Source organism: Takifugu flavidus, chromosome 21 (assembly GCF_003711565.1).
Source record: "Takifugu flavidus isolate HTHZ2018 chromosome 21, ASM371156v2, whole genome shotgun sequence".
In the NCBI taxonomy this organism is placed as follows: domain Eukaryota; kingdom Metazoa; phylum Chordata; class Actinopteri; order Tetraodontiformes; family Tetraodontidae; genus Takifugu; species Takifugu flavidus.
In genome coordinates, this window is record NC_079540.1 from 10,809,596 (window position 1) to 10,835,251 (window position 25,656).

The 25,656-nt window shown below is 46.7% G+C and overlaps 1 protein-coding gene and 1 long non-coding RNA gene across 2 annotated transcripts in view; one reads left to right on the forward strand and one right to left on the reverse strand.

The window, feature by feature from the left end:
* thsd7aa (thrombospondin, type I, domain containing 7Aa) overlaps positions 1 to 20,543 on the reverse strand; it is a 28,952-nt gene extending 8,409 nt beyond the window's left edge. Inside the window, exons 1-14 of the mRNA XM_057020301.1 lie at positions 20,091 to 20,543; positions 8,541 to 9,714; positions 8,125 to 8,373; positions 7,216 to 7,385; positions 6,139 to 6,294; positions 4,587 to 4,790; positions 3,757 to 3,951; positions 2,593 to 2,833; positions 1,695 to 1,810; positions 1,213 to 1,345; positions 991 to 1,094; positions 694 to 888; positions 328 to 594; positions 1 to 46 (exon numbers count right to left, since the gene is read on the reverse strand). The exon at positions 1 to 46 is cut by the window's left edge and continues 133 nt beyond it. Coding sequence (XP_056876281.1) covers positions 1 to 46; positions 328 to 594; positions 694 to 888; positions 991 to 1,094; positions 1,213 to 1,345; positions 1,695 to 1,810; positions 2,593 to 2,833; positions 3,757 to 3,951; positions 4,587 to 4,790; positions 6,139 to 6,294; positions 7,216 to 7,385; positions 8,125 to 8,373; positions 8,541 to 9,714; positions 20,091 to 20,217 — 3,377 coding nt within the window. The 5' untranslated portion in view covers positions 20,218 to 20,543. The remainder of the gene's footprint in view (positions 47 to 327; positions 595 to 693; positions 889 to 990; positions 1,095 to 1,212; positions 1,346 to 1,694; positions 1,811 to 2,592; positions 2,834 to 3,756; positions 3,952 to 4,586; positions 4,791 to 6,138; positions 6,295 to 7,215; positions 7,386 to 8,124; positions 8,374 to 8,540; positions 9,715 to 20,090) is intronic.
* Positions 20,313 to 25,131, forward strand: LOC130518012 (uncharacterized). Its single transcript, XR_008947892.1, has 2 exons — positions 20,313 to 20,452; positions 20,575 to 25,131. It is a non-coding gene; the product is annotated as an uncharacterized LOC130518012 (long non-coding RNA).
* Positions 25,132 to 25,656: the final 525 nt, after the last annotated feature.

A 25,656-nucleotide genomic window follows, 5' to 3' on the forward strand; every position in this document is an offset into this window, starting at 1 on the left:
TTACAATCCGATGGACAAGCGATGATGCAAGCCTCCTCGATGTAGCCTGAAACCAGTGACATCCCACGGGACACGTTTTAGGGTGGCAGCACAGTCATCATCTCTGGTATCGGTCTGTGAGACCAAGCTATGAGCCTGGAAAGGCTAAACACAGAGACATCTCATACGCCCCATAAAACAGAGGCCAACATTTAACAATCAGACCATCCTGAAGGATAATAAAGGTAATATAGGTTCATTTAGAGCTGCATGAATTAACTTTTAACTAGGGTCTTCCTGGCCTGGGGTGAAGGTTTCTGCCCAATGAAAGAGGGAAATTAAACTGACCATGGCTGTTGCAGCGAGAAGTCTCAACAATCTGGTTGTCCTGGTTGTAGCACGCCATGGCCTGATATCGGTAACCTTGGCCACACTCTTTGATGTCACCCTGGACCTTCATGCCCAGCTGACCCTCTATGCGGCCACCCTCAGGTAGGACACAATCTGACCAGTTCCCCACAGGCTGGGCGTTGTATTTGTTACAGGGGCAGTACTGGGTCTCACTCAGTGGAAACATCTGATGGTTCCTGCACTGGTCCCGTTTTTTGCTCTTTCCTGCACAAACACACGAAACATAATTACATGGAGTCACGAGGAGTCTTTACAGCATGGAAACGGTCTCCCAGGTGGGCTTGGGTCAGGAGCCCAACTCACCCATCAGCACCCTCTTGCGAGTCCTGACCCCGATGCAGTCCGCTGTGCAGGGGGAAAACTTGGACCAGTTGCTGAGCTGGCAGTCTTCCTGGCAGGGCAGCTGGCAGGGCTGCGTGAGGGGCGGCATGGCGCTCGCAAACTTCAGACAAGCTTCGATGTCGGCTTGAGAACCATCCTGCTTCCGACATGAAACGGCTGAAGAGGACAGGAACATTTCAACTTAATGAAGCGACGACTGTCCACTTTTCGATCTGTTATTAAGACAAGAGAGAGAGGGAGAGAGGGGTTTTTCCATACCTCGAACCTGCATGCCAGGTCCGCAGGTTTCCTGAGCTCCAGGACTGTCCTGACGAACCGTCCACGGAACCAGCTGGCATCGTCTCCATTTGTGGGTTTTCCATCTGGAAAAAAAACTTCAGATGAGGAGCTGCAGAAGGATGACGCTTAAATATGAGAGGACTCTGTTTGGAGGAATATGTTCTGATGTTGAAAACATGCAGGTGACTGGACGGGAATCACCTGTATCCTTGGCACACAGATGGAACGTCACACTCTCTCTCCTGACTCAGTGTCTCGGGACAGTCTTGCCCTCCATTGGCTGGTGACTGGGTGATGATGCGTTTCCGGTACTGCATCTTTTTTCTGCTACCGTCTGAGCAAAGAGGCCAGAGAGGTGCTGTAAAAATGACTCCAGGCATGCAGGTGAGACAGAGAGACACTGTAGATACTACAGACAGACAAATACAGACGGTTACAGATGTTCATCAGACTTCCCTAAAACTGAGGGGAAAACTTCTCCATGTGACCTGTTCTTATTAAAGACACATTATTAATGTTCTTCAGCAGACGTCTCATATTTTAATCCATTTTTTTGTGAGGTAGAAAAGATTGAGAATCAATCCCATATTTAGTTCTGGCCCTGTTCTGAGTGTGTGGTTTGGGGGGTGCTAGCTGCTAGCTGCTAGCTTACAGGAAGTGACTGACAATCCTCCAGACTGTACCTGCATCACAGGATGTTGGACAGGGGGTCCAGTCGCTGTACGGCGTGATGATACAGTCTCTCTTACAAGGCAGTAAACAGGGTCTGACCGTGTCTGGACGCACGCTCTCGGGACACCTGCAGGAACATGTTTAAAAGCATCAGTCGGGAATTATTGAACCTGGATCTCCAGGTTCTGTAAACAATCTGGACTGAAACAATCATTCTAAGTGTAAAGTCGAATTGGCCTGAACTGGGTCCAACTGCAGACTCTCCACATGAAATCTTTAAGCCTCTGCTCCCACTTTTTCATGTTTCTTTTAACCTTTGGCGTACTTTTTAATTCAATTTATTTATTAGTGTTTTTTTTCCTTTTTGCTTTTATTTGTTGTTTACCTTTTGTATAAAATTTTAATTCAATGCACGTTCATAAAAGAAATTCAAACCTGCCACTTTTAAAGGCCGTACCGGTGGCCCTGTGTCTTTATTCCTTCTGTGAATGAAATAATACCGTGCACATGCAACACATCCCTGATCCACCATGGAGGTACAGATGAGAGGAGTTCCCTGAGCTCATGAGTACCAGTGACATTAATCCAAGCTGAAGAAAAGCTCAAAAAAAGCTAAAGTGAGTGAAGCTTTAAGTTTAGGAATAGTCTCGGGAGACGGCAGAGACAGTGGTGTGTTCACGCAATCACTCCCCTGTTGTGTTAAATATGAATAAAAAGGGAAGCCGTGTTCCCCGTGGAGGCGCTCATGGGAAAATAGGATGTGGCGCCGGTAGCTGATCAGCCAACCGGTGACAGGAAAAGCAGCACAGAGTCCCTAAAACATCTAGAAGCACCAAACCTCACTGAACGTCAGGGAGCTGCCTCTGAGGCCCCGAGTTGGAGCCCGTGAGCCACGATGTCGACTCTTACTTTTTGGGAGGAACCTGGCCCACGTTGACTCGGACACAGATGACCTTTCGGGTTTGCATCCCCACTGAGCAGGAGGCGTCGTTGCCTCGACTTTGGGCCACGGACATGTTGCCGGTGGAAATGGACGTGTCCTCCGTGCACTGTCCCCACGCACCCGTCTGCCAGTGGTACACGGTGCAAGGATGCTCGTTGCAGTTCCTCACCTCCTGCAGGGCGCTGATGTTGGGACACTGTATTCCACCTGAGACAAAGCAACACGAAATAAGATCTTACTGTCATCGTCACACATGAAGAGAGAAAAGAGGAAAATGGGGGAGGAGGATTCTTGGGGGTGGTCTGTTTTATCATATCCCATAATCACTAGACGTTAATGCGTCTCATTTCGATATTTATCTAAGAGACTCCGTGACGAAAAAGATCAAAGGCAGAACTGTTGAGGCTGATTAAAGGTAGAGGTGACCTCAAGACACCAGGTGGATCAACACACCCTCGTCAGGTGATGGAGGTGTTTCCATCACTGACACTGTGTGACCTCTGTGTCTCAGGCCACATGGCCCCAAAATCCGGAAGGACATTTGAATTTTCACTTCAGAAATTGACCATCTGATTGATTGGAGTCATGCACTGATTGATGAATGATGCTTTAGTGGCACAGGTGACCCTGAGCCATCTCAGTCATGACGGTTGATGCACTGAGACCTTCTGCCCTCTTTCACATCCCGTCTGTGCATTCATACATTCATTCTGTCCTGGAGATCCAGGGAGGGGACCTAGAAGCAGTTCAAAAGCATCAGATTCCCCTGAACCAGGAGATCCAAACAACTAAAGATCCACGCGACACAGGTAGAGTCTCCAGACTACTTCTACGTACTCTAAGGAATTCATTCTACTGTAATGACATCAAATGTACCAAAAATTGGACGAACCAACGACAAGAGGGAAGGACCTTGAACAGAAGTCAGAGAGAAAGTTTCAATAAATACGGAAGATTCATCTGGGCGGATGTGTGGTCCCTGTGGTCCGTTCTTACCCTGCATCACAGTGACCCACGCCACGACCTTGGCTGTCACTACAGAGGAACACACAGTGTGACAACCCTGCTGCAGTCTGTTTGCCCGAACCTTCCCGTGTCCGTCTTATGTGTGCTGTCATGGCTGTTTATACCTTCTCCTGCATTGTAGGCCAGGATAGAACGAGCTCTCATCTGCTTCCCCTCTGTGTTCTTTCCAGAGCAGGTGTGTGAGCAGTGAGACCAGGTGGTCCAGGGACTCAAGGCGCAGTCCTTTGGACAAGGCACCTCACAGATGACCGGCATGGGCAGAATGGCGTCGCGGCACAACTGCTTTTCCACATATTCACCTGGAAAGACAGAAGCAAGATCATTCATTAGGGGGGGTCCAACTGACTGAGGTGGTGTGGAGCCATGTCAGGTTAACAGGAAGTTCCAGGTGGCCGAAGGTGCTGGAGACCCACTGGCCTCTGCACTGCTGACATACTGGAGCACCGTGTTTTTAACGGCATCATCACCTCGGGACCTGGGCAGTCTGCAGGATCATTAACCCCAAACCCGAACCCGTTTCAGTGTTCTTCAGTGTTCTGCTGGTCACAAATTGAGGATAGGATCACAATGGTATCTCTGGATGCTATACAGAACCTGAGCAGTTGATGTCAAGAGAGGAAGGGAGGGAGGGAGGGAGGGAGGGAGGGAGGTGGATGCTGATACGGCTGATCCTGTTCTCACTTTACACATTAACTTAGCTGAAGAGTTCTGAAGAGCTCAGGACCAAACACATTCAGTTGGGTCTGAATGAGGTCAGAAGAAGGAAGTTTGAGGTCATCAGATTTGCCATCTTTAAGACCAGCCTGAGCTTTGACTGACTGTCATGCATGCATACAGCTGTCATAGTGTCATAGCTTCATTTCTCTACGTCTGAACGTTTCATAAAACCTGAAAATTATCGGATCCAAACAAGCAGAATTTCAGACTCACTCACCATCACTGTTGACACACTGTGCTTGTGGGATCTGTGTTCCTGGGCCACACTCCTTGTCATTATCAGGGAGACACTCGTCCAGTTTCACCACCAGCCACTCAAAGCAGCTGGGTTCTTCACATGGTATGGCCTCCACCAGATGGGGGCAGTTCCCGGTACCGCCAGTGGGTTCATTGATGATTTTCCTCTTCCTCAGTTTGAAGCCTGTAATGGAACAACAGGCATCAACAACAGCGTGTAATTTTGAAAGAGACACCGTTACAGTGCTTTGATTTGATTTGCTTCCAAACAAAAGGTGGATTTAATATGTTACACCAGATCATAGTTCAGGATTAATCATGTCCAGGGTTAATCAGGAGAAGGATTAATCACGTCCATTTGTCAGAAGTCTTCTCACAAGACATGTAGAACAAAAATCGATCTAAGGTTTCATGTAGTCTTTGTTTTCATGTTTGTAGGTCGGGTGGAGCTGGACAGGGGTTTTGTCCTCCTCTTTCCAAGCCTACTGGGATTCCATGACCGTGGGACGGGGGCGAGTCAAGGTCACTACTGGCAAATCCTGCATCAGTCAGATAAGAGAGCCGAGGCCTGGAGCGTCTGCAGGACTCAGGTTAAACCTGTTCTATCACATTTATCTCCTGCTGCCCTTCGTAGCATTTATTTCATCAGGCAGCTCAGCAGAACTTGTTCTGCCACTCGTAGACACATTGATGGAGGCCTTATTGATTGCTGGGGGGGTGGGGAGGTGCGGCTGGAGGAAATTCAATTATTAGAAATAAATGAGGAATTGGCACTTGAAACACTCAAAAAAAGACTTAAGATTAACTGAAAAAGAACAATCAATCAAACTCAAAAGAAGGTGAATATATGTGTGTGCATGTATAAAACCTGGTTTTAAGGTTGAGGTTAGAACTGGCTTTAGGGCAGAATCAGGGTTAGGGTTAGGGGATTCGCTGTGATGTTATTTAAGGGTAAGGAGCTGGATAATGCATTATATCTATGAAGGTCCTTACAAATATAGAAGCACAAGGTTGTGTCTAGTGATATAATTATGGGCATATGAGTGTGTGACAGGGAATCCATCCCTAAGGGACCAGCAGAAGTCCAGCTGTCCACTAACACTGTTGTACATCCAAATATCCAATGCTAACCCTCTTACAACACCATTAATCAGACTGCAGTCAGCTTGGCTTTGTCGCCCTCTAGTGTTGGTCTATATTTGGTGACTCAGCTACAGCTGGAACTTACCACCTCTGTTCCTTTGCACCTTTTTTTCCTGCACCTGTTTTGTGGGGTTGTAAGTTTTTGCTCCTACTTAGTTTCTGTGATTGCAACATTTTTCTTTTTCTGTTGCATTTGTTTTTGCATCAGTCCTGAACATCTTGTCCTGTCGGCCAGCACAATTCTGACACACCGCACACTGCACTTGTCTTCTCGATTGGTTCTTTCGATATGATTTCAATACTGCTAATTACACTAAAAATGGATGTGGAAAATAGTGACTCTTTAAAATTAAGGTGAACAACTGTGGTCTGTGCCATGGGATCTTCACCTTTCTTGGTTGACTGGTCTCTACAGTTCTCATAGGTACACGGTCCCCAGGCGCTCCACCCAGACACCTCACACTCGATGGGACAGCTAATGTGGCAAAGCTGGGTGGTGTTCGGGGGCAAATCCAGACAAAGTTCACTGTCCACTGGTCGCAGGGCTGCAGGAACACGTAGAAGAGGAGATCAGACAAAATGTCAAAACAGCAAAGAAAAAGTACAAAAAATGAATCAAATTTTGGTGAATAGATAACATCGCAACAACTGTCCCCTGTCCCCTGTCCACTGTCCACAGGACATTGATAAATATTCAATATTTTCTGCTCAGAAATATCAATTAAAAACATTTCACAGATTTCATGTGGTAAAGTTACCATACAACTGAAGTCTTTAAGTTGATTACATCAAAGTTATACTTCAGAATGGCCTTAATTTAATCTTCCTTCAACCTCCAACAAACACATTTTCAGTAATTCTGCCGTCTGTATCTTCACAGACTGGTTCAGGTCCAGGTCTGGCTCTGACTTCAGGTTTGGTCAAATATTCATGTCTATATCCATTTCTCTGATGCTTCTTCTGAAGTTCTGATGAGAGCCCTGCATTCTGAGACTGGTTCCCGCCATGTGACGCTTCTCTGTGTGCCCCCTTGATGTAGCCTCTGTAATCCCAACACGCGTGCGCAGAAACAGCAGTTAATCCCACCAGTCCCAGTCTCCGTGGAACACTGACTGCAGTGTTAATCATCCTCAGCAGACGGCTCGTGTCATTGTCACTACTGGGATGGACTCAGATGTACAGCCTTGCGGGGGTCATTTCCAGCTCTTTGTGCTTGCTAATACTGCTAACTCTGCTAATACTGCTAACTCTGCTAATACTGCTAACTCTACTAAAGTGAAAACTCATGTGTCCTGTCTTATCACGGTCATTAGTCTCCTGACGCATGTCTACTCTTTACAATGCACTATTATTATCAAGTTAAAATGCAACTGCAATTTTATCTTCTAAACTAAAATACATAAATAAAATATATGAATGTCAAATTTTATTCATTTATTTATTGAAATAGTTTGCATCAAAGTTACCCTCTTTGCCCCTGAGTGAAACAGGGTCACTGCTTATCTGGACGCAGTAGACCTCCCGAGTCTGGATCCCACCTCCACACAGACTGGTTTGGTTTCCCCGCCGCCGGTCCTGTTGGCTCAGCAGCATGTCCACTCTGCACTCAGACCACTCTGTTGACCTCCAGCTGTAACTAAGCAAAGACAATCCAAAATAGAAAGTTCCAATGTGTTCATTCTTTACTTTTTTCAAAATCTTAAAAATCAAGATCAAAATGAGTTTATTAGCAACTTTTGACATGGCAGCAATCTTTGGGTACTGTCTGAGCTCAGGACAGCTCCCTAAAACTACAGGTCAGGTGCACCCTGATATCAGGTGCACCCTGAGATGAGGTATACCCTGAGATCAGGTGCACCCTGAGGTCAGGTATACCCTGAGATCAGGTATACCCTGAGGTCAGGTGCACCCTGAGATTAGGTGCACCCTGAGATTAGGTGCACCCTGAGGTCAGGTATACCCTGAGATCAGGTATACCCTGAGGTCAGGTGCACCCTGAGATTAGGTGCACCCTGAGGTCAGGTGCACCCTGAGGTCAGGTGCACCCTGAGGTCAGGTATACCCTGAAATCAGGTGCACCCAGAGATGAGGTATACCCTGAAATCAGGTGCACCCTGAGATCAGGTGCACCCTGAGGTGCGAGCACTGCTACTTGTGATCAACATCTGGTTTTAATTGGGTTTACTAAAATGGTCACAATTGGTCCCTTGTCAGCCAGTCTATGACAAATGAGAAATAATGATGGAAATGTGGCTCTTCATATTTCTCAGACAACCGAAAACATTGATGCTGTTATGAAGCAGAGATTAGTTGCAGTAATTCCATCCCATTTTTGACCTCTGAAATGTCAGAATTGCCTTCCATTGTGTACATACATGATGCAGGGGCTCATTCCATCTCCCTGTGGGCTGCAGGGCTCTGTCTCCTCCAGCTGAGGACAGGCTGTTCCACCACCTACTGGGAACTGGCTGACCCTCCTGGTGCGAGTACGCTGTCCTTTGGGACCGTTGGGGTCATAGCAGTCCTTGGAGCAGGCGGCCCATTCGGACCATTCACTCAGGACGCAGTCTTTGGTCATGACACAGGCCTGGAAGGTTATTGGTGCAGTCTCCTGAGAGCACATGCTGGACACATGAGAAGACAGACAAAGACAACATGTAGAGTCATTGTTAGGGATGAGTTTTATTCATTTGAGCTGGAGAATATTAACCTGGGTTAATGTCATTATTAAAGTCATTAACCTGTTTCCTAACGTCAAACACAAAATCAGAAACATTTCAATGCTTGTTACCTGAGAGTCTCAACATTCCCATTCTTGTGAACGCAGGTTACTTCCCTGGTCTGGTACCCCACCTGGACATCCCAGAATTTTCCTCCAGGCCTGTTTTGACGGTTCCTGTTTCTCTTCTTCTTGATGAGCTCTTTGGTCTCAGGATCTTTCACCTTACTCCTCTCTTTTAACTTTTCCTGAGCCTTAACTCGCATTTTTTCTCTCTTTTCTTTATTCTTGGCTTTTTTCTGTCGCTTAGGCCTGTCTGCCTGTCTGGAAGGCCTGTCTGGTCTCTGGTGGACACGGCCCAATTTTCTGTTAGGTCTGGATGGTTTGCCTCCCCCTCTCTGCTGTTTATTACCATCTTTTGACCTTCTGTCTTCTTCTTTGTCACTCTCTAGGATTTGTGTCCCAGCCTCCTTCAACTGCCTGTTACCTTCCCTGGACTGCTTAAGACCATTGCTAGTTGGTTTCTCATATCCTTTGGGAGATTTTTCACCATCTTGCGGAAGTGTATCAGTTTCTGTGGGGGGGTTGAGAACTTCTCGGTGCTGGTCATCGGCCTGTCTGGCTTGCCGCGGCATTGGAACAGAGCAGGGTCCCCAGGGTCCGACCCTGAGGCTGTAGAGGCTCTCGTTTCCCTCACATTGCTTCACCTGGCACGTCTGAAATTCAGTCAGGTTTGGACAAGCTGCCCCTCCAAAAAGTGGGGGAGCCAGGACAAAACGGATACGGTTCTGTAAACCCATCCCACATGTTTTAGAACATGGAGTCCACATACTGAACTTGGAAACGACACAGTCCTGTGGACAAGGAATGAGACAAGCCTGCTCCAGACGTGGTTTGGGTTCAAAGTATTCACAGATGGCATCTTGTGCTGGTTCTCCTGATTTTTGGACGCAGCTGACCTCACGGGTCTGAATGCCCTCCTCTCCACGGGTACACACTGAAGGAAGCTGTAGACCCCCGCTGCGCATTGAAATTGGGACACACTGGTTCCAAGCACCAAGCTGCCAGTCGTAGAGGTCTTTGTGCCAGTCACATACCCTGAAGCAACTTTGCTGATTGTTTGGTCGTTCTGTCTGGTTGCAGTTGGTCAGGAGGGTGGTCCAGCCCTCAGAGTGGGCACACCAAACTGCCCTGCTCTGGCTGCCACCGGGTCCGCACTCACTACCCATGCAACGACCCCACGGACCTGGAAAGAGGAGATACAATATTAGAATAATTGATCACAGAATCAATACAGATTCCTCCATTATAACTGTCGTTGGCAGTTGCTGGCTGAAGAGTATCAATGCATGCTGATCAATAAAGCTGTAACTGAACTCGGGATGGATGGGTGGGCGAATGGATTTCCTGAAAACTCGCCATGATGGATTAATTCTAAAACGTTAAAGATGTTCAAGTGGCATTTACTGAAATAATGAAAAACAGTATGAGATCTCCTGCCCAGCAGTGGCTTTTGGCCTGACCGTCAGAAAAGCCTCAGCAATGTCCCTGATCATTCCAGAGTCTCCAGCCAGTGTTTGTTGCTACCAGACTCTCACCGATATGTAACCTGTTCCACAAGGGAACAACAGGACATTAGGTATCCTGCATCCAAATGTGAGGGACGCTCATACTGCCCCCGCTGGGAAAGTCTGACCACCTCCTACGTCCTGCTCAAACCAGACAGGAGACAAAAGATCCAGAGACAACCCACTGCCACCTGCACATTCAGGAAGTGGTGACCAGAGGCAGTTGAGGTCCTGAGGATTGCTTTGTATCCACTCTCTGGAGCATCTTAACACAATGAGGACATTTAGGGTATTAAATAGGTGCACTGCTTCCCTAAGAACACATCTTGGATCACCAGCAACCTCAAGCACCTCCCCATTGCAAAGAAGAGGGCATTGAATCATGGCAACAAGAGAAGAAGATGCATGTTCAAAGGGAGCTCAAGGTCCAACTGAGAGCGGAGGACTAGACATCAGAGGAGGACTAGAGAAGAGAAGTGGAACAGAAGCTGACATTAAAACCTGAAGGAGGTTTTGTATGACACAAAAAACATCAAAGGCTGCCAGAAGAAGGGCAACACTATAGAAGAGTGGGAGGTTGAGTGAGCAAACTGATTTATGGCCTGCAAATTTCAGTGTACAATCCTTATATCATAAATGCCTCTTCTTCATCTGATAAAGGAAGCTCGTGCACATTAGGTAAAATAAGACTGTCGTTATAATATCTTAGAGAATATTTCATTTATTGATTATATATTTATCTGGGGGAGTAGGTTAATACACAGAGGAGATCTTTATTTCCTTGGTCACCTTCCCACATTAACAGTAGTCCTGCAACCATTAGCAACAGTGGGAAACCAGTATTAGCGATCATTTCCCATCTGGACAAGTGTGACACAAAATCTCCTTTTATTACAACTGAAATGTCCTCTAGAATATACAGGTGACTCTACCTCAAATCCATCAACAGCCGGTGTCACAAAATCCTTTAATTTGTAAAGTATCAAGTAAAATCTACAAATTTCTAGAGACAGACAGTTTCCTCCTGTTGGTGCTCATGTTGATCTAAAAAGGGGGAGCAGGGACGTGAATGAAATGCTGACCTTATCAACACACCTAAGGGTCTGAGCGTGCTGCTCATCAAAAAAGAATAGCAGTCCAGAAGGAGGAGGAGAGGATGAGGAGGGCACCATGAAGGGATGACTTCACAGGGAAGATGAGAGGAGAACTCAATGGTTAAATCTGCCCTTTAGATGAAAAGGCATTAGTCAGCTGACAGAGTAGACAGGCTAACATGATTGGACTGGGATGAAAAACACAGCAGAGTGGACTCCCTGGAGGAGGAGGAGGAGGAGGAGGAGGAGGAGGTGGTGGAGGAGGAGGTGGTGGTGGTGGTGGTAAAGGATGGGTGCTGTTAAAATTAGACCAATGGATGGATACAGATGCTGTGAGCGGCTCTGCCAAAAATCTGTTGATGCTATTCTGATCCGATACGAAACAACAAGTAATGTCATCACACTCACCGACAGTGACATCATCATCATCATTAATGTCATCGCCAACAGCAACAAGACTATGGTCACCAACATTGATATCATCAAGCTCAGCACAAGAGTAATGAACGCTAACGATGATGTCATCACCAACAAGATGTCATTAACTCCAACAATGGCAAAGCCTGGTGTCAATGGATGCTCAGCATTTACACTGACCTCCTTTCTGAAAAATTAAAGGTCATTTTAACATTTTAAAATTTGGTATTATAGAAACCGTGTTAATTGATCAAATTGAAAACATTTTTGCCTTTATTCTATATTTTTCTATTCTATATTTTCACAGATTTTGTCTGGGTTCGTCATCAACGCCATCACAAGACCTTTCCTTTTCATTCTTAATCAACACAAAACCTTCGACAGCAGCTTTCCCATGTTTATTTCGAGCATGCTCGGTGACCGTGGACTGTGGCCCAGTGAGCGCAGCAGGGGTGTTGCCAGGGGATTCCTGGTCAGTCAGCAGGGGCCCAAAGAGGACACAGTACTAGCGTCTCTTCGGTGTCTCACAGTACAAATGTGAAGTGACGTTAAAATCCAAAGCACACTCAGACTTGAGCTGCAGCATGAGAGAGCATGAGAATGTCAGCGCTCACTTAAATCATCATTTCTGACACAACAGGTCCAAGATTTGAGGCCAAAGCACAGGAGTGTACACCTGACCGCACTCCTGGAGATACATGTTGCTTTTTTGCTGCGAAGGAAAAGGTCTTGCTGTTGCAAATGCATCACCATCAAATGGAACCAAGAATCAGGTCAAATAGCAGAATTACAGTGGGACCAAAGCAGAGTGGGGAATGAAAAACAAACGGCGTTTTCACATTTGTAATCAGCACCAGATCATTTCGATCTGCATATCCGCGGTTGTATCTGTGTCTCGAAGTGTGAGTTTGTGTGTGTTTATGAGGCCCATCCCCCACATGTCAGGGTGGAGCTTCTTTTGAAGAACATGCCTGCAGGCTCCTGGCTGACACACAGGAGATGACAGCTCTGGTGAAACACGGTGACACATGGTGACCAAACCCTGTACTGGGAGCCTTCCGTTACTGTTGTTGTGGCTCCGTGTTGGCCACAGCACACTCACATTACATCAGTCAATGTAATTTACTCTTTCCAGATAAAGTGAGACATGAACTTTGAAGGTGCAGAGAACTCTTGAAAGCATCAGGGAACCAGCACTAGGCAATAATTTACAGAGGAAAACTCCTGCAAAGGAGGAGCGCTTTAGCACTTCAACTGCCCAACCACAGAAGGGAAGAATGTTCATTTGTGCCGTCAAACCGATGAGTTATTTTATATTCATGTGTGCGCAAAGATACGGTACAAGGAGGCATGGAGCCTCTGCATCTGCACCTCCTCCTCCTGCTGCTCACCACAATCGCTGTAAACACAGCAGATGGGGTTCAGCAGCATCAAAAGTGTTGTGTTTTAGTGGTGGGGGAGGGTGGGTGGATGGATGGATGGATGGATGGATGGATGGATGGATGGATGGATGGATGGATGGATGATGGATGGATGGATGGATGGATGGATGGATGGCAGAGGTCTTGATTGGCTCATTGTAGCAGGAGTGACAGAAAGAGAGGAAGAAAGCAAGACTGTGCTGGCCAAGATATATTTAGTTTCACAGCTCAATCTCAGGAGTGTTCCTCACATATTAACTGTGTGTGTGTGTGTGTGTGTGTGTGTGTGTGTGTGTGTGTGTGTGTGTGTGTGAGAGAGAGAGAGAGAGAGAGAGAGAGATAGACTGGAGAGCATTTCAGCTGTTTAAACCGTTCAGATGGTGAATCTTCTCTTTTATTACTGTAGATGAAGACATCATAGAAAACCATCACAGCTGTGTGAAGTGAGGAGGACTGACGAGGACTGATGAGGACTAACGAGGACTGACGAAGACTAACGAGGACTAACGAGGACTAACAAAGACTGACGAGGTGAAGCTGCAGATAAAACATGGAGTCACGAAGGTTTGTGACTGATTTGATTCCAGTAATTTATTAACCAATTCAAAATCGAAAACAAAATCAAAATCAGGAAGTGGTTTTATTCCAGTGTCCGTGAGCTCAGATGGACACCGTCCAGTGAGGGACAATGCTGTTCCACACCTTCAGCTTCTGCTGATCAAATCAGATATTACTATCACCTTTCAAACATCAGTCCTGGGGGTGTGGGGGGTAGGAGGAGAATTATGATGATTAAATTCTATGATGTCTCTGGATTATCTTCCTGTATCCCGTACACAGAAAACACAGTACCTACGGTTTTAAGTACTGTACAGGACATTCCATCTTGTTTGCAGATGTCACATGACCATAGTCACCTGCCAACAGCTCAGGGACCCTCACAGGGGACGCTAATGTCCAGCTGCCCTCTGCTCTAAGCTGCTTTAGTGCCTCCACTTTAACTATGATTCTGCAGATTTTCAGCAAATGCAGTTCCCTGGTTTAGAATAATTCCATGTTTTAAATCCTCCAGCTTTACATATTATGGTTTTAAGTGTAATTCTATCTGGTTTATTTCAAAGTCCCTGCCAGAACTTTTGTGGACAAAGTCGCCTCAGTAAATGTAAATTTTTAAATTCATGATCAGGTGCATGTCATTGCTGTAATTAAACCCCTGTGGGGGTCAAGGCTCTGGCTGTCATCCTCAACAGCACCCGCTCCCTCCACAGCCTCTACACCCCTCGCTCACACCTCATACCACTGGTACCACTGGATCAGTCCTCTAAATCCTCCACAAATGTCAGAATTCGGCCGAACCGCGGCCACCTCTCACAGTCCACCTCTCCTGCAACAGCTCCCCTGGCTCCATTACCCATGATTCCATATAGAAACCACTACAAAGGCCTGTCAAGGCCATCCAGGAGCTCACATTTCATACAAAGCCGTCTCTCCAATCATTCTCTCCACCCTCACCGATGGCGTCACATAATATAATAGACCATAATAGACCAGTTCAGTAAAAGTACAGAAACCATCACCTTTGGTTCCCCTGGCCTGAAGCCTCAGTATCGTCATGGACTCTGCTCTCTCCTTCAAGTAACAACCTCCACCACATGACTACAGCTCACTTCCACCTCTATAATATTGCTGCCTCTGCACCACCCTTTCCTCCTCAGCTGAAACACTCATTTACACCTTCATCGCCTCCAACTACATTACTGCAGGAGCCTCCTCCATGGCTTCCCTTCCACTGTCCTCCAAAACCAACAGTATGTTCAGTTGCTCAGCCTCAGCTGCTCCAGAGAACACATCACTGTCCTCTGTTCCCCTCACTGGCCCCCCATACAGGGGCTCCAGTGCTCTCAATAACCTTTCACCCCCTACCCTGACTGATCTCCTCTATCACCACATCAGGGGCATCATCAGGGGCATCATCAGGGGTATCATCAGGGGCATCATCAGGGGTATCATCAGGGGTATCAGCAGGGGTATCATCAGGGGCATCATCAGATGCATCATCAATGACATCATCAGGGGTATCATCATGGGTATCATCAGATGCATCGTCAATGACATCATCAGGGGTATCAGCAGGGGTATCATCAGGGGCATCATCAGGGAAATCATGGGTGTCATCCGGTGCATCGTCAGGGGTATCATGGGTGTCATCAGGGACATCATCAGGGGTATCAGCAGGGGTATCAGAAGGGGTATCATCAGGGGCATCATCAGATGCATCGTCAATGACATCATCAGGGGTGTCATCCGGTGCATCGTCAGGGGTATCATGGGTGTCATCAGGGGCATCATCAGGGGTATCATCAGGGCATCATCAGGGCATCATCAGGGGTATCATCAGGGCATCATCAAGGTGTTGTTTGCTAATCTGATGATTTTAAAGGATGTTAACTGTGACTCTGAGATATTTATACCGGCCCAACGTCAGAGACTCAGCAGGATTTCAGTGTCTGTTACATGAAGATATTTTTAATCTTCAATCTTTCTAGGCAGCAACATTATATTGTGTCTCCTGTAACAATCCCTAATCCAACAAGGATTTGAGCAATGATTATTCCAGCAGCTCCGCGGCTGAGGTCCAGCTCGGGAGCGATGAGCCCAGTCAGGTGGAGGACAGCAGGTGGCTGTTGGGTAATGATGCCTGATGTTAATCTGCTGTAATCTGCAGATTCCCACAAATAAATTTATATTGCTTCATTATTTTTATGGAGCAAATTCAGTCACAGCCAACACTCAAACAAGAAATGAGCTGTGGTGGTGATCAGGGATTATTGATTTATTATTGAGAATCCAGACGATCGATGCCTCCTGTAATTAAATCTCACCATGAAAGGAAGAGACTATGTTTTTCTGGCTCGTTTCATTAATGCTGAGGTTCTTCCTGGTGGCTCTGTGGGAGAACTAGAATGTTCGCTCACTAATCAAATCATCACGGTCAGGATTCCGGAAATATCTGTGAATCAAGGTCAGCAGCACAGCGAGCCACAGCTCCCCGCAGTGACTCGTCGGGATCTGCTGCAGTCACAACACGTGATGTCACCCAACACACGTGTGTCGGGTAATTAGCGAGCCTTTAAAGCAAAAAGGCCCTTTTCCTTAACCCTTCGTTAACCTGCTGATTTGATGCAGCAAAATCCCGTTCCTTCCTTCCTCTGCTGAGCATCAGTCAATCCTGCCAAACAAAATTAAAACCAGTTTCACACTGGTTCTCGACCTCATTTCTTCCTTCAGATATTTGCTTTTATCTCAGCTCATTGGGAATTTAAACCTGAAGTGAGAATAAATGTGTAATTGGAATAAACCTGAAATTGGCACAAACCTGCAACTGGAATAAAGTTGAAAGTAGAATAAACCTATAATTGGAACCTCTGGTGGGTCTCCTGTAGTAGAAGTTACCAATCAGCTATCGGTAGAAAACGCCAGAAAGATTTAAATGTTGTGGGAATCAAAAGTTACACCTATGTGTGAGTGACTAGTGTATTTATGAGCGGTGTGTGTGTGTGTGTGTGTGTGTGTGTGAGACGAGCATATGAGACGTGTGTGTGTGTGTTGTGTCTGTGACGTGTGTGTGTGATGTGTTTGTTTGTGAGATGTGTGTGTGTGTGTCATGTATGTGTGTGTGTGTGGTGTGTGTGTGTGTGTGTGTGTGTGTGTGTGTGTGTCATGTATGTGTGTGTGTGTGTGTGTGTGCATTTTTCATCATTTTTTCTATTGACGCCTTCATACTTTTTCTCTCTTCATCTCTTTTTCTCATTTTCAGGCTTTGCTGTGAGTTTTGGTGCATTTCGTCGCACATTAAAAGAACTCGATGATGAAGATGATGAAGATGAGGTCAGCTTCGATGAGGATTGAGACGTTGACACCAAAGCTGCCATCGTTGAGCAACATTGTGATTTCTAGTCGATGAATAATTGCAAGATCTGCATTAACGTGGGATTCATGCGTCTCCTGAGGACAGAAGAATTTAGTCAGGAGGAACTTTTACTGAGGTTTCAGACCAGCAACTGAAGGAGGAGACCTGCGTTCTTCTTCAGAGGCTTTTCCATGTCAAATCCTAACAGGGAGAAGCCTTCGGTAGGGTCATAGAGAGGACGCTCTAGTTGATGGACAGATGGATAAAGGAGGAAGAGAAAGAAAGCCAGATCAGGGGAAGGACAGAAGAAGGAGAGGAACAGACATGCTGAAAATAGACCCAAACATTGACTGGTTATCAGTATTGATAACTAGTCAATCACCTCCACCAACTTGGAATATCAGCCTGGTGAGATGCTCCGATAAGAAGATCCAGCAGAACTCAGAGTCATTAGATCATGTTGGGTTTAGGATAAGTGGACCTGATCGCTCTGCGGAAGCGTCCATGAAGATACAGGCTGAAGCAAAGCTCTTTATGTTGCTCAGGCCAGTCCTCAAACCTGCAGGTTAAGCTGCACGGCACCAGCAGCTGAAGGTCGGGAAAGACTCTAATGGCATTAATGTGGTCAGTTCATCTGGACCTTGGTCTCTAGACACCCACATCCATCCATCCATCCATCCATCTATCTATCTATCATCTATCTATCTATCTATCTATCTATCTATCTATCTATCTATCTATCTATCTATCTATCTATCTATCTATCTATCTATCTATTTATCTATCTATCTATCTATCTATCTATCTATCTATCTATCTATCTATCTATCGTTCAATCAATCAGTCAACTTGTGGAGGGTTACCATAGATCAAAGCAATAATATTTATCTGACCTGTCATAAAACACACACACACACACACACACACACACACACACACACAACCTATAAGATGACCTATACCTGTAGTGGGTATAGGTCATCTTATAGGTAGTGTGTGTGTGTGTGTGTGTGTGTGTGTGTGTGTGTGTGTGTGTGTGTGTGTGTGTGTGTGTGTGTGTGTGTGTGGTGTGTGTGTGTGTGTGTGTGTGCACGCGCGCGTGTGTGAGAGAGACAGAGAAGGGACACTGGAGAAAGAACAAAGAGGTGGTCATGTGACTCAAAGTGAGGCCTCTGGTGTGGTGTCACCAGGACCCAACAGAGACACACAAGCCTGCTGTTGTCTCCAGGGTGCAGCTTTAATGGTGACCATCCACCAGAGCAGCGGGTTCCTGCCCCGCTCAGCTTCACTCCTCCTGACCGTCTGTCTTTACCTGAGCTGGGATGTATCCAAACTATTGGCAGGAGAAGCAGCAGCAACGACGGCCAGTTCACCTGCTCATACAGGCTCCAGCTCTAGAGTAAAACGTGTTCTAGATTCAAACATTTTCCACAGTTAAACATGTTCTGGAGTGTTGAACATATAACGTGTTCAGTGTTGTGATCCTCCTTCATCTGTCCCAGCTCTCTACCCACATGCTGCGGAGCCACCAGTGGGGACATCTGCGGGGCTCCTCTGGGGTCTGTTGGTGCTTTCCTGAATCAGGGGGTCCTCTTAGATTCTGTTCTAGTTCCTTTGTGCTTTCACTGAAAGTGTAACTGCTGACCTCAGCATTAGCTGCATCACTGCTGAGGCGGATAATTCCACATCTGCATGAACATGTCACTGCAGAAAAGCACACAAACTTCTTCCTTCTTCAGGCAGAAGTCCTGTAAAGTCCAGATTCCCCCTGTGTACCAAGGTGCAAACCAAAACAGGATCAAACATAAAAACACCTGTCTGTCAGTCTTGGATCAGGAGAGGAACCAGGGCATTAAAACAGGTTCTTGCCTGCTTCTCTCTATTCATAGCCCTGTTAGCAAGCCAGACCCAGCATTTACTAGCATACTAGCATTAGCTTTTACAAACTGGCACCCACACCAAGAGTGAAAAAACATGCCAGGAGTGTATCTAGGTTAACTTTGTCTGGCCAATCTGCTGCGGGTCCTCTAGCCTTAATCCTGCTGGCTGTCTTAACACCGCAGGAGGTGGAACACATAATAGGGCAGGATTTCATTCCTACAGAGGGTGTGAAGAACAATACGGAAGGAAACAATGTCACAACAGCTGGACACCGTTTTAGGTCATTAGCCACCAGCTAACGTCAGCGCTGCTCTACGATGCTGATGCTGAAGCCTGTGTTTGTTTATCACATGTTCTGACTCACCTCAGTTATTGGCTGTTGCCATGTGATGGGTTGCATTAACTATTAATCCATCCATATTTGGTCATTTTTAATGAAAATAGATGTTTAAATGTCTGTTTAAAAAAAGCTGAATTGTGCTAATCAATCAGAAGCTTCACTTCAAACCTCCCAGCTCTGATGGGCTCCGTCATCTACTGCATGTGTCGGACATTAACACGTACAGATTACATCACAGCTGCCACCAAAAGTCACCATTGATCCCAGCTCATTGATCAGACCGTACTGGTGGGAGGGGGAGGGGGTGTTTCCCGGATCCCAGTCAAACCCGTAACAGTAGAGAGAACATTGATCTCCTGCTGCATCCAAAGGGCCCTCGTGTCCAGATGGGTTGGTGGATGGTGGGGGGGTGTTCATCTCCCCTCTCCCCTCGTGCCCCCCCCCCCCTCTCAGCTCACTCAAGCAGGCATCAGCATTGTGTCCCTCTGAACATGTGCTACAGAGCAAGGCACCACCCCAAACATCAGCAGTGGGGGCGCTCCTATTTTACTGCATTTGATTCTTCGACCGCCCACCTTAAACAAACAAACCAGCCCCTCTCTCACACCCACCCACACACACACATTTCGCTCTTACACACACAACCAACTGGGATAACTGTGTCCGAGTGGAGCAGCTGAGCAGTCCGGCTGTCTCAGAGATAATGAATCCAGGAAACAACGTTAGAGAGCTCTTGACCTCGGGGACTGCGGTGGACGTGTTAGCTAACCATCCAGCACCAAGATGGCTCCAGCACACAAACTTTGGCTTCACCTGCAGCTGAGCAGCAAATCAGACACAATCAGGCCGACAGTGGAGCTTCGGCAGCCTGCTAACAGCTGACGACACGAGTATCTACATATGGAGAGCACCGGGCCAACTGGCTGGACCACACACACGCATCACATCCCCCTGACCCCCTCCAGGAATGACAGAGACGGCTGCACCATACCTGTTTGCCAGATGTACAGAGGTTTCGCTCCCTGCGAGGACTGTGCACGTACATCCCAGATGGAGACAAACAGCAGCATGATGCTCCAGAGAAACGGCGGTTCTGTCCAGACCCCCGTCATCCCCATGACTCTAGCCAGTCCCGAACCCTCCGCAGGTCCCCGACGTTCCAACGCAGCAAAGAGGGGAGGGGAAAACAAACGAGCCGGCCACGAGGTGGAGAGCTGGAGGAAAGGATTTCTGCTTTTGTCCAAACCAATGAGATGTAATCCAGCACCAAGAATGGAGGCGGGGGTCTCCTCTGGCCGTCCTCGCCCTCCCTGTCTCTGCTCCTCCCCTGGGTCCCCAGTGAGAAAGAACCAGGTTTGTTATTCAGGAAAGAGGGAACAATAGATCTGTGAACCCTGCTGCTGCCGCCGCTGCTGTCGTTCAGGCTGATGCAGTCTCTCTCTCTCCCCCCCCCCCCCTCTCTCTCTCACATGTAGACACGCCCACCCCTCCACCCCTCCACCCCTCCATCCCTCCATCCCTCCCCTTATCTCACTGATGGTGAAGTGTTGAAGTCAAATATAGCGAATGTTAGCAGTAGCTTTGACTTAACGCATAGCAGGTTAAAAAGGCCTCACAGATGCGGATGAGAGCAGGATAAAGGGCAGATTAAACCGACACTATTGTTCTGTTACAATCAGCTTTCTTTGTAAAAAAAAACAGTTGTAAAAAAACTTGTATTTCCCCGTAATCACACAAAAACAAGCCTAATCCTGAAATTAGAATGACAGCACAAGGGGTTGCAGCTGAAGGTGAGACCAAGGTCAGAACCATCCCTGGTTTACCCCCACCTGTGATTGGCTGATGGGGGATCTTGTTATTTATTGCCGGTCAGGGCCGCCGCACACAGAGCGTGGAGGGCCACAATTTCCTGGCAGAGACTTGCAAAATTGAGGTCCACTAAAAAACATAGAGTATATATAAAAAGCTGAAAAAAAGCTTTGTTTTTAACTTGTTTATCCGTCAATGCCGGCAGCACCTTCAGACATTTTAATGTCTCCCAGTTCAAACAAGCCTGACACACCAAAATCAGCGCGACAGCGACAGAAAAGGGGGCGTGTTGTGTGCGTTAATTGCTCGCTTTAATGTGCGTGGGTAAGAGAGAACTACCCTGGTACCACTGAAGGTATTGAAGAGGGTCAGAGGGGGGCAGATTTCTGTGGGATTCTGTAGTAACTACTATTAAATATACACATTTTAATAGCATCTTAAGTCAATAGGAAAGATTGGAGTGGAACTGTGTTTGTGTGTGTGTGTGTGTGTGTGTGTGTGTGTGTGTGTGTGTGTGTGTGTGTGTGTGTGTGTGTGTGTGTGTGTGTGTGGGTTTGAAGGGCCTCTGACCAATTACGCTTTGGGCTTCTGAGGGCTCAGGACTGGGCCGGTTGCTGATCAGACAGCGGTGCTCAGCCGGTTGAAGGTTTACAGGATATTTGGACTCTGATTTAACTGAGGCGCTCTCAGACGTTTTGTTCAGAACTGCGATCTTTGAGCTCCTGGAACATCGAAGCTCGGTAGATTATTGTGGCCCTCGCCGTTAATCCCGCTCATGTCAGTCAGAGCCAATTACTGCTGACATCAGGGCGCCGTTAGCCACTTTTCTATTGTCTTCAACCTTATTGGCTCAGACTGGGGGGGGCACTGCAGAAGCGACCACGCACACGTGTTGTCATGACAACCACAGATACCACACCTCCAAGCAGAGTCTGTTTATTGTGAAATCATGAAACTACTTCAGACTGGTCACGTGACCGTGGATTTTAATTTCCAGGCCTGCGTCGTTCTACTGGTTTTGATTGATTGAGTTGGGATCTAAAGTTATGTTTGTTAAATATGCTGTTATAAAATATGTTGTCATTAAATACTGACTCTTTCTCAGCGCTCTGGTGCCCGTCCGTCCGTCACCGGTCTGGAGGCGGCGGCAGGGCGGAGTCAATAGTTGGACCGAGGTCTCGTACACTGGACGATGCTTGATCTCCAACATTTGCTCCAGTCGGTATCTTTGTGTTGGTATTTTCGTGCACATTGGGAGCCGTCGGCGCTCTTTGTGACATCAAGCGTGAACAATTTGTTTCTTAATGGGGGAAAGGAAATAAAACCTTTGCCGTTCACAATTATTTCAGCATTTTCTAATGTATCAGAGTAGAATAAATAAGACTTGTGTGAGATTCAGAGAGATCTGCAACAGTGAGGCTGGTCGATGAATGTGGGATGTTGATGAAAGTGGGACTGAAGTTTAAAGAAACGCCACCAAAGCTGACAGGATATTAGCCGTAATGAGGTTGGAATAACCAACGCCGGCGTGTTTTTTTATCCTTCCCACATGCTTTTCCCATCCCCCTTCACACGTACCCCCCTGCGCTGCACTCCTCACGACCCCCGAGGATCTGCGGGGCTCTGCCAATGAGGAGTCTACAGCAGCATTCCTTCCCAGAGACAAGAACCTCCAGGTCTGGAGCGACTCTTCCCTCTGCCTGTCATGCAGCTGAACACCAATCAGATGCTTGGAAGTGAAGGATCCCACATCCGAACTGGTGAGATACAGTCAGTTAAACACCAATAAAATGTTTATTTCTCTTTTATCCACCAGAATCCTGCAGCGGTCCCACCAGGATTCTCCAGCCGTAGAATCCGTTTAAAGGACGCATTTCAACAGATGAGACCTTCTTTCTAGCCTCATTTACTCCCACTTCGGGATTGTGATGTCAATGCATTTCCAGTCATTCTCTCTCAATCATCCGTTTCCAACAGAAAGAATCCAGGTCATGAAAAGCAGCACAGGAGCAGGAGCTCGTGTTGCTCATGTTGTTGGGAGGTGGAGTAGAGCGCAAAAATGGGGCAAACACAACCGCCTCCTGGTTTCTCCGAGCTCAAACTGGGGCTTTCAAGCAGGAAGGAGGGTTGCACCCAGAGGCAGGCGAGTGGAGATGAAGGCAGCCGAACGGACGCGAGAGGCTGTCCATCAGGGGAGGCATCACCGGCGAAGCTTAAGATACGATCGAAATGTGTCCTCAATAAAATCATGAGATGTTCTATTTGAGTATGGTATTAAATCATAACACACGGGAAAATCAATGGCTGGAATTCAGGCTGGACCATCCACGATGGCAGCCCGTCGACATCGTTAATTAGTGGTTTCCAACCAGCCTAACGAAGCTCTAAGTGAGAGTTCGATCTTCTCATTTCTAAAACGGCAGGTTGGTCGATGGTGGTTCTTTTTCAATCATCTTTATCCCGTTTTGAGTTTCAAAGATGCAGAGCTAAATTCTTCACGGCCCACTGGACTAAAGGTACCTCAGACCTGAAGGACCTTTACAGCGGAAACATCTCCGAGAAGCGAAGCGAAGCCCATTTTCCATCAGTGTCAGGCTCTTCACCGGTTTCTCCTCCTTCACGAAGCAACCTGATTGCTGTAGTGTTGAGGGGCTGAGTGGAACATCACGCACAATCACCATAATTTGCTGAAGCGTTGAGTGTGAGATGATTGCTGCAGGCTTCCTTCAGCCATCAAGCACACGTTTGGCGTGTGTAATGTTTAAAGGTGACCGGACAGAGGTCGACAGAGGTCAGAAGACACCATTCCTAAAGTGGAACAGAGAAGGTGGAAGGAGCCTCAGTCGCTCACTGTTCTCCTGCTTGATGTCGACAGCATCAGCGCTTCGTCAACCATTCAGAGTTAGGCTTTAGAAAAGTGGGAATCTGGCCCTGATGCTGGCCCAGATCACCACTTCACCAGGAGATCAACTCCAGGCCAAACCAGCCTCTGTCTCCAGGTCAGATGAATGATGCCAGAGTGGGAATTCCAGCGGGTCTCATGTCTGGCTCCTCTAGTGGGAGATGTTCTGCCCTTTCTTCATCCCCCTTCTACAAGGCCCACTATCCAGGGGGGTCACAAACCCACTGCTGTTTTTCTTCTCAATAGAACTTGCAAAACAGGTGTGCTTCCCAATCACACCCACAGAGGGCGCTGCAGGGCGGAAATCACCACCTGATCACATCCCTGTTAGCGGCATGGCACTTAAACAGAGAGGCTGCTGGGAAGTCAGAGGGGTGTGGGAGGGATGAGGAGCATCTCTATTGGACGCATCAAATTCCACATTCCGGGTGAACGTTTTCCTTAAGCTTCATCTGATCGATAATATATAATATAGAGTCAGAGCTGATCTGATTTCAGTTGGATTATTGATCCTCAGCTCTGCAGCAGTGTTTCCTGTGCTGCACCCTGGCTGAATGTGGGTCAGCCATGCTTTTCTTCTGCAGCTCAGCTGGTGAAGACCACTCCCATCACCTCAGATCCTGAGAGGAGACGAGCAGGCAGCAGGCAGCAGATCCTCCTGCAGCACGTGCAGGAGGATCTGTTGCCACGCACGCATGGATCACGGTGACATCCTTAAGAAAAGAGTTTCGAATGGAACATGTTTATAATAATTCAGCTGCTCTGTGGCTACGTGAGGGAAACCTCGCAGTTCAAAGGCCTGTAAACACTGAGGGAGTAAACGTGGTTTAAAAGTGGACTCCAGCCACAATCCCCCAGAGAACAGATGAGACTGGATCACTTCACGCTCCCGGTGACCGTTCTCACCGCCCAGCTGTGACCTCAGCCATCTTTACTCTGGGGTCTTTGAAAGGCTGGCTCGTATCTAATCAGCACAATTCTTCGTTCTTCAGTTGGTTCCTCTTCATGTGGGTCTGACCTACAACGACGGTCTTGATTGTTTGGACTCTTCAATCACAGCCAATTGGTTTGGTTGATAGAAATAATGAGGGCTGCAATTTAAGAATTTAGAACTCTCAGAAGCTGAAGATTCCTGCTGCTGCTCTGAGACTCAATCAGTGGTGATGAAAACAACAAGACATGTTGGCAATTTTACATTATTGTACTTAAAAAGATGCATAAAATATTCTTCAAAATTCTGATTGTTTATTGATTACACTGTATATTATATTACCTTCAAGATTTGGGGCCAACTGTAATGAATAAATGGTCATTTGCTTCATTTAGGAATTATTGCAACTCGTGTTAAAATATCTTGATTTATTTTTCCATTTTTATTTTTTATTCTAATTATAAAATTGTTAAAATTGTAAAATCGACTACGCCTGTAACCGTTGTTTTAAAGATTAAAACCTAATGGTAAACAACAACAACAACAATAATAATAATAATAACAATAATAATAATAATAACAACAATAACAATAATAATAATAACAACAATGTACGCTAAATAAAGCATCCCCTAGTTGATGGTTGTGAAACCTGCAAGTATTGGGTTTTCAGCTATGACGTCTCGGTCTCATTTTGACGTCAATAATGTAAAATTGTTCTTTTATGTTTCTGTATTTCAACCATAACTGTTTAGTTACAACTGTAACTATAACATGAAACACTGGTTACGATGAACATGACAGGCCTCTGTCACCCCCCTGGCTGATTCTTGTGTAGTTTTTCTGCCCCCCCCCCCCCCCCCTTCTGTATTCATTTACAGGTATCGACGCCTTCGGAGCTGCATGACGACCTCT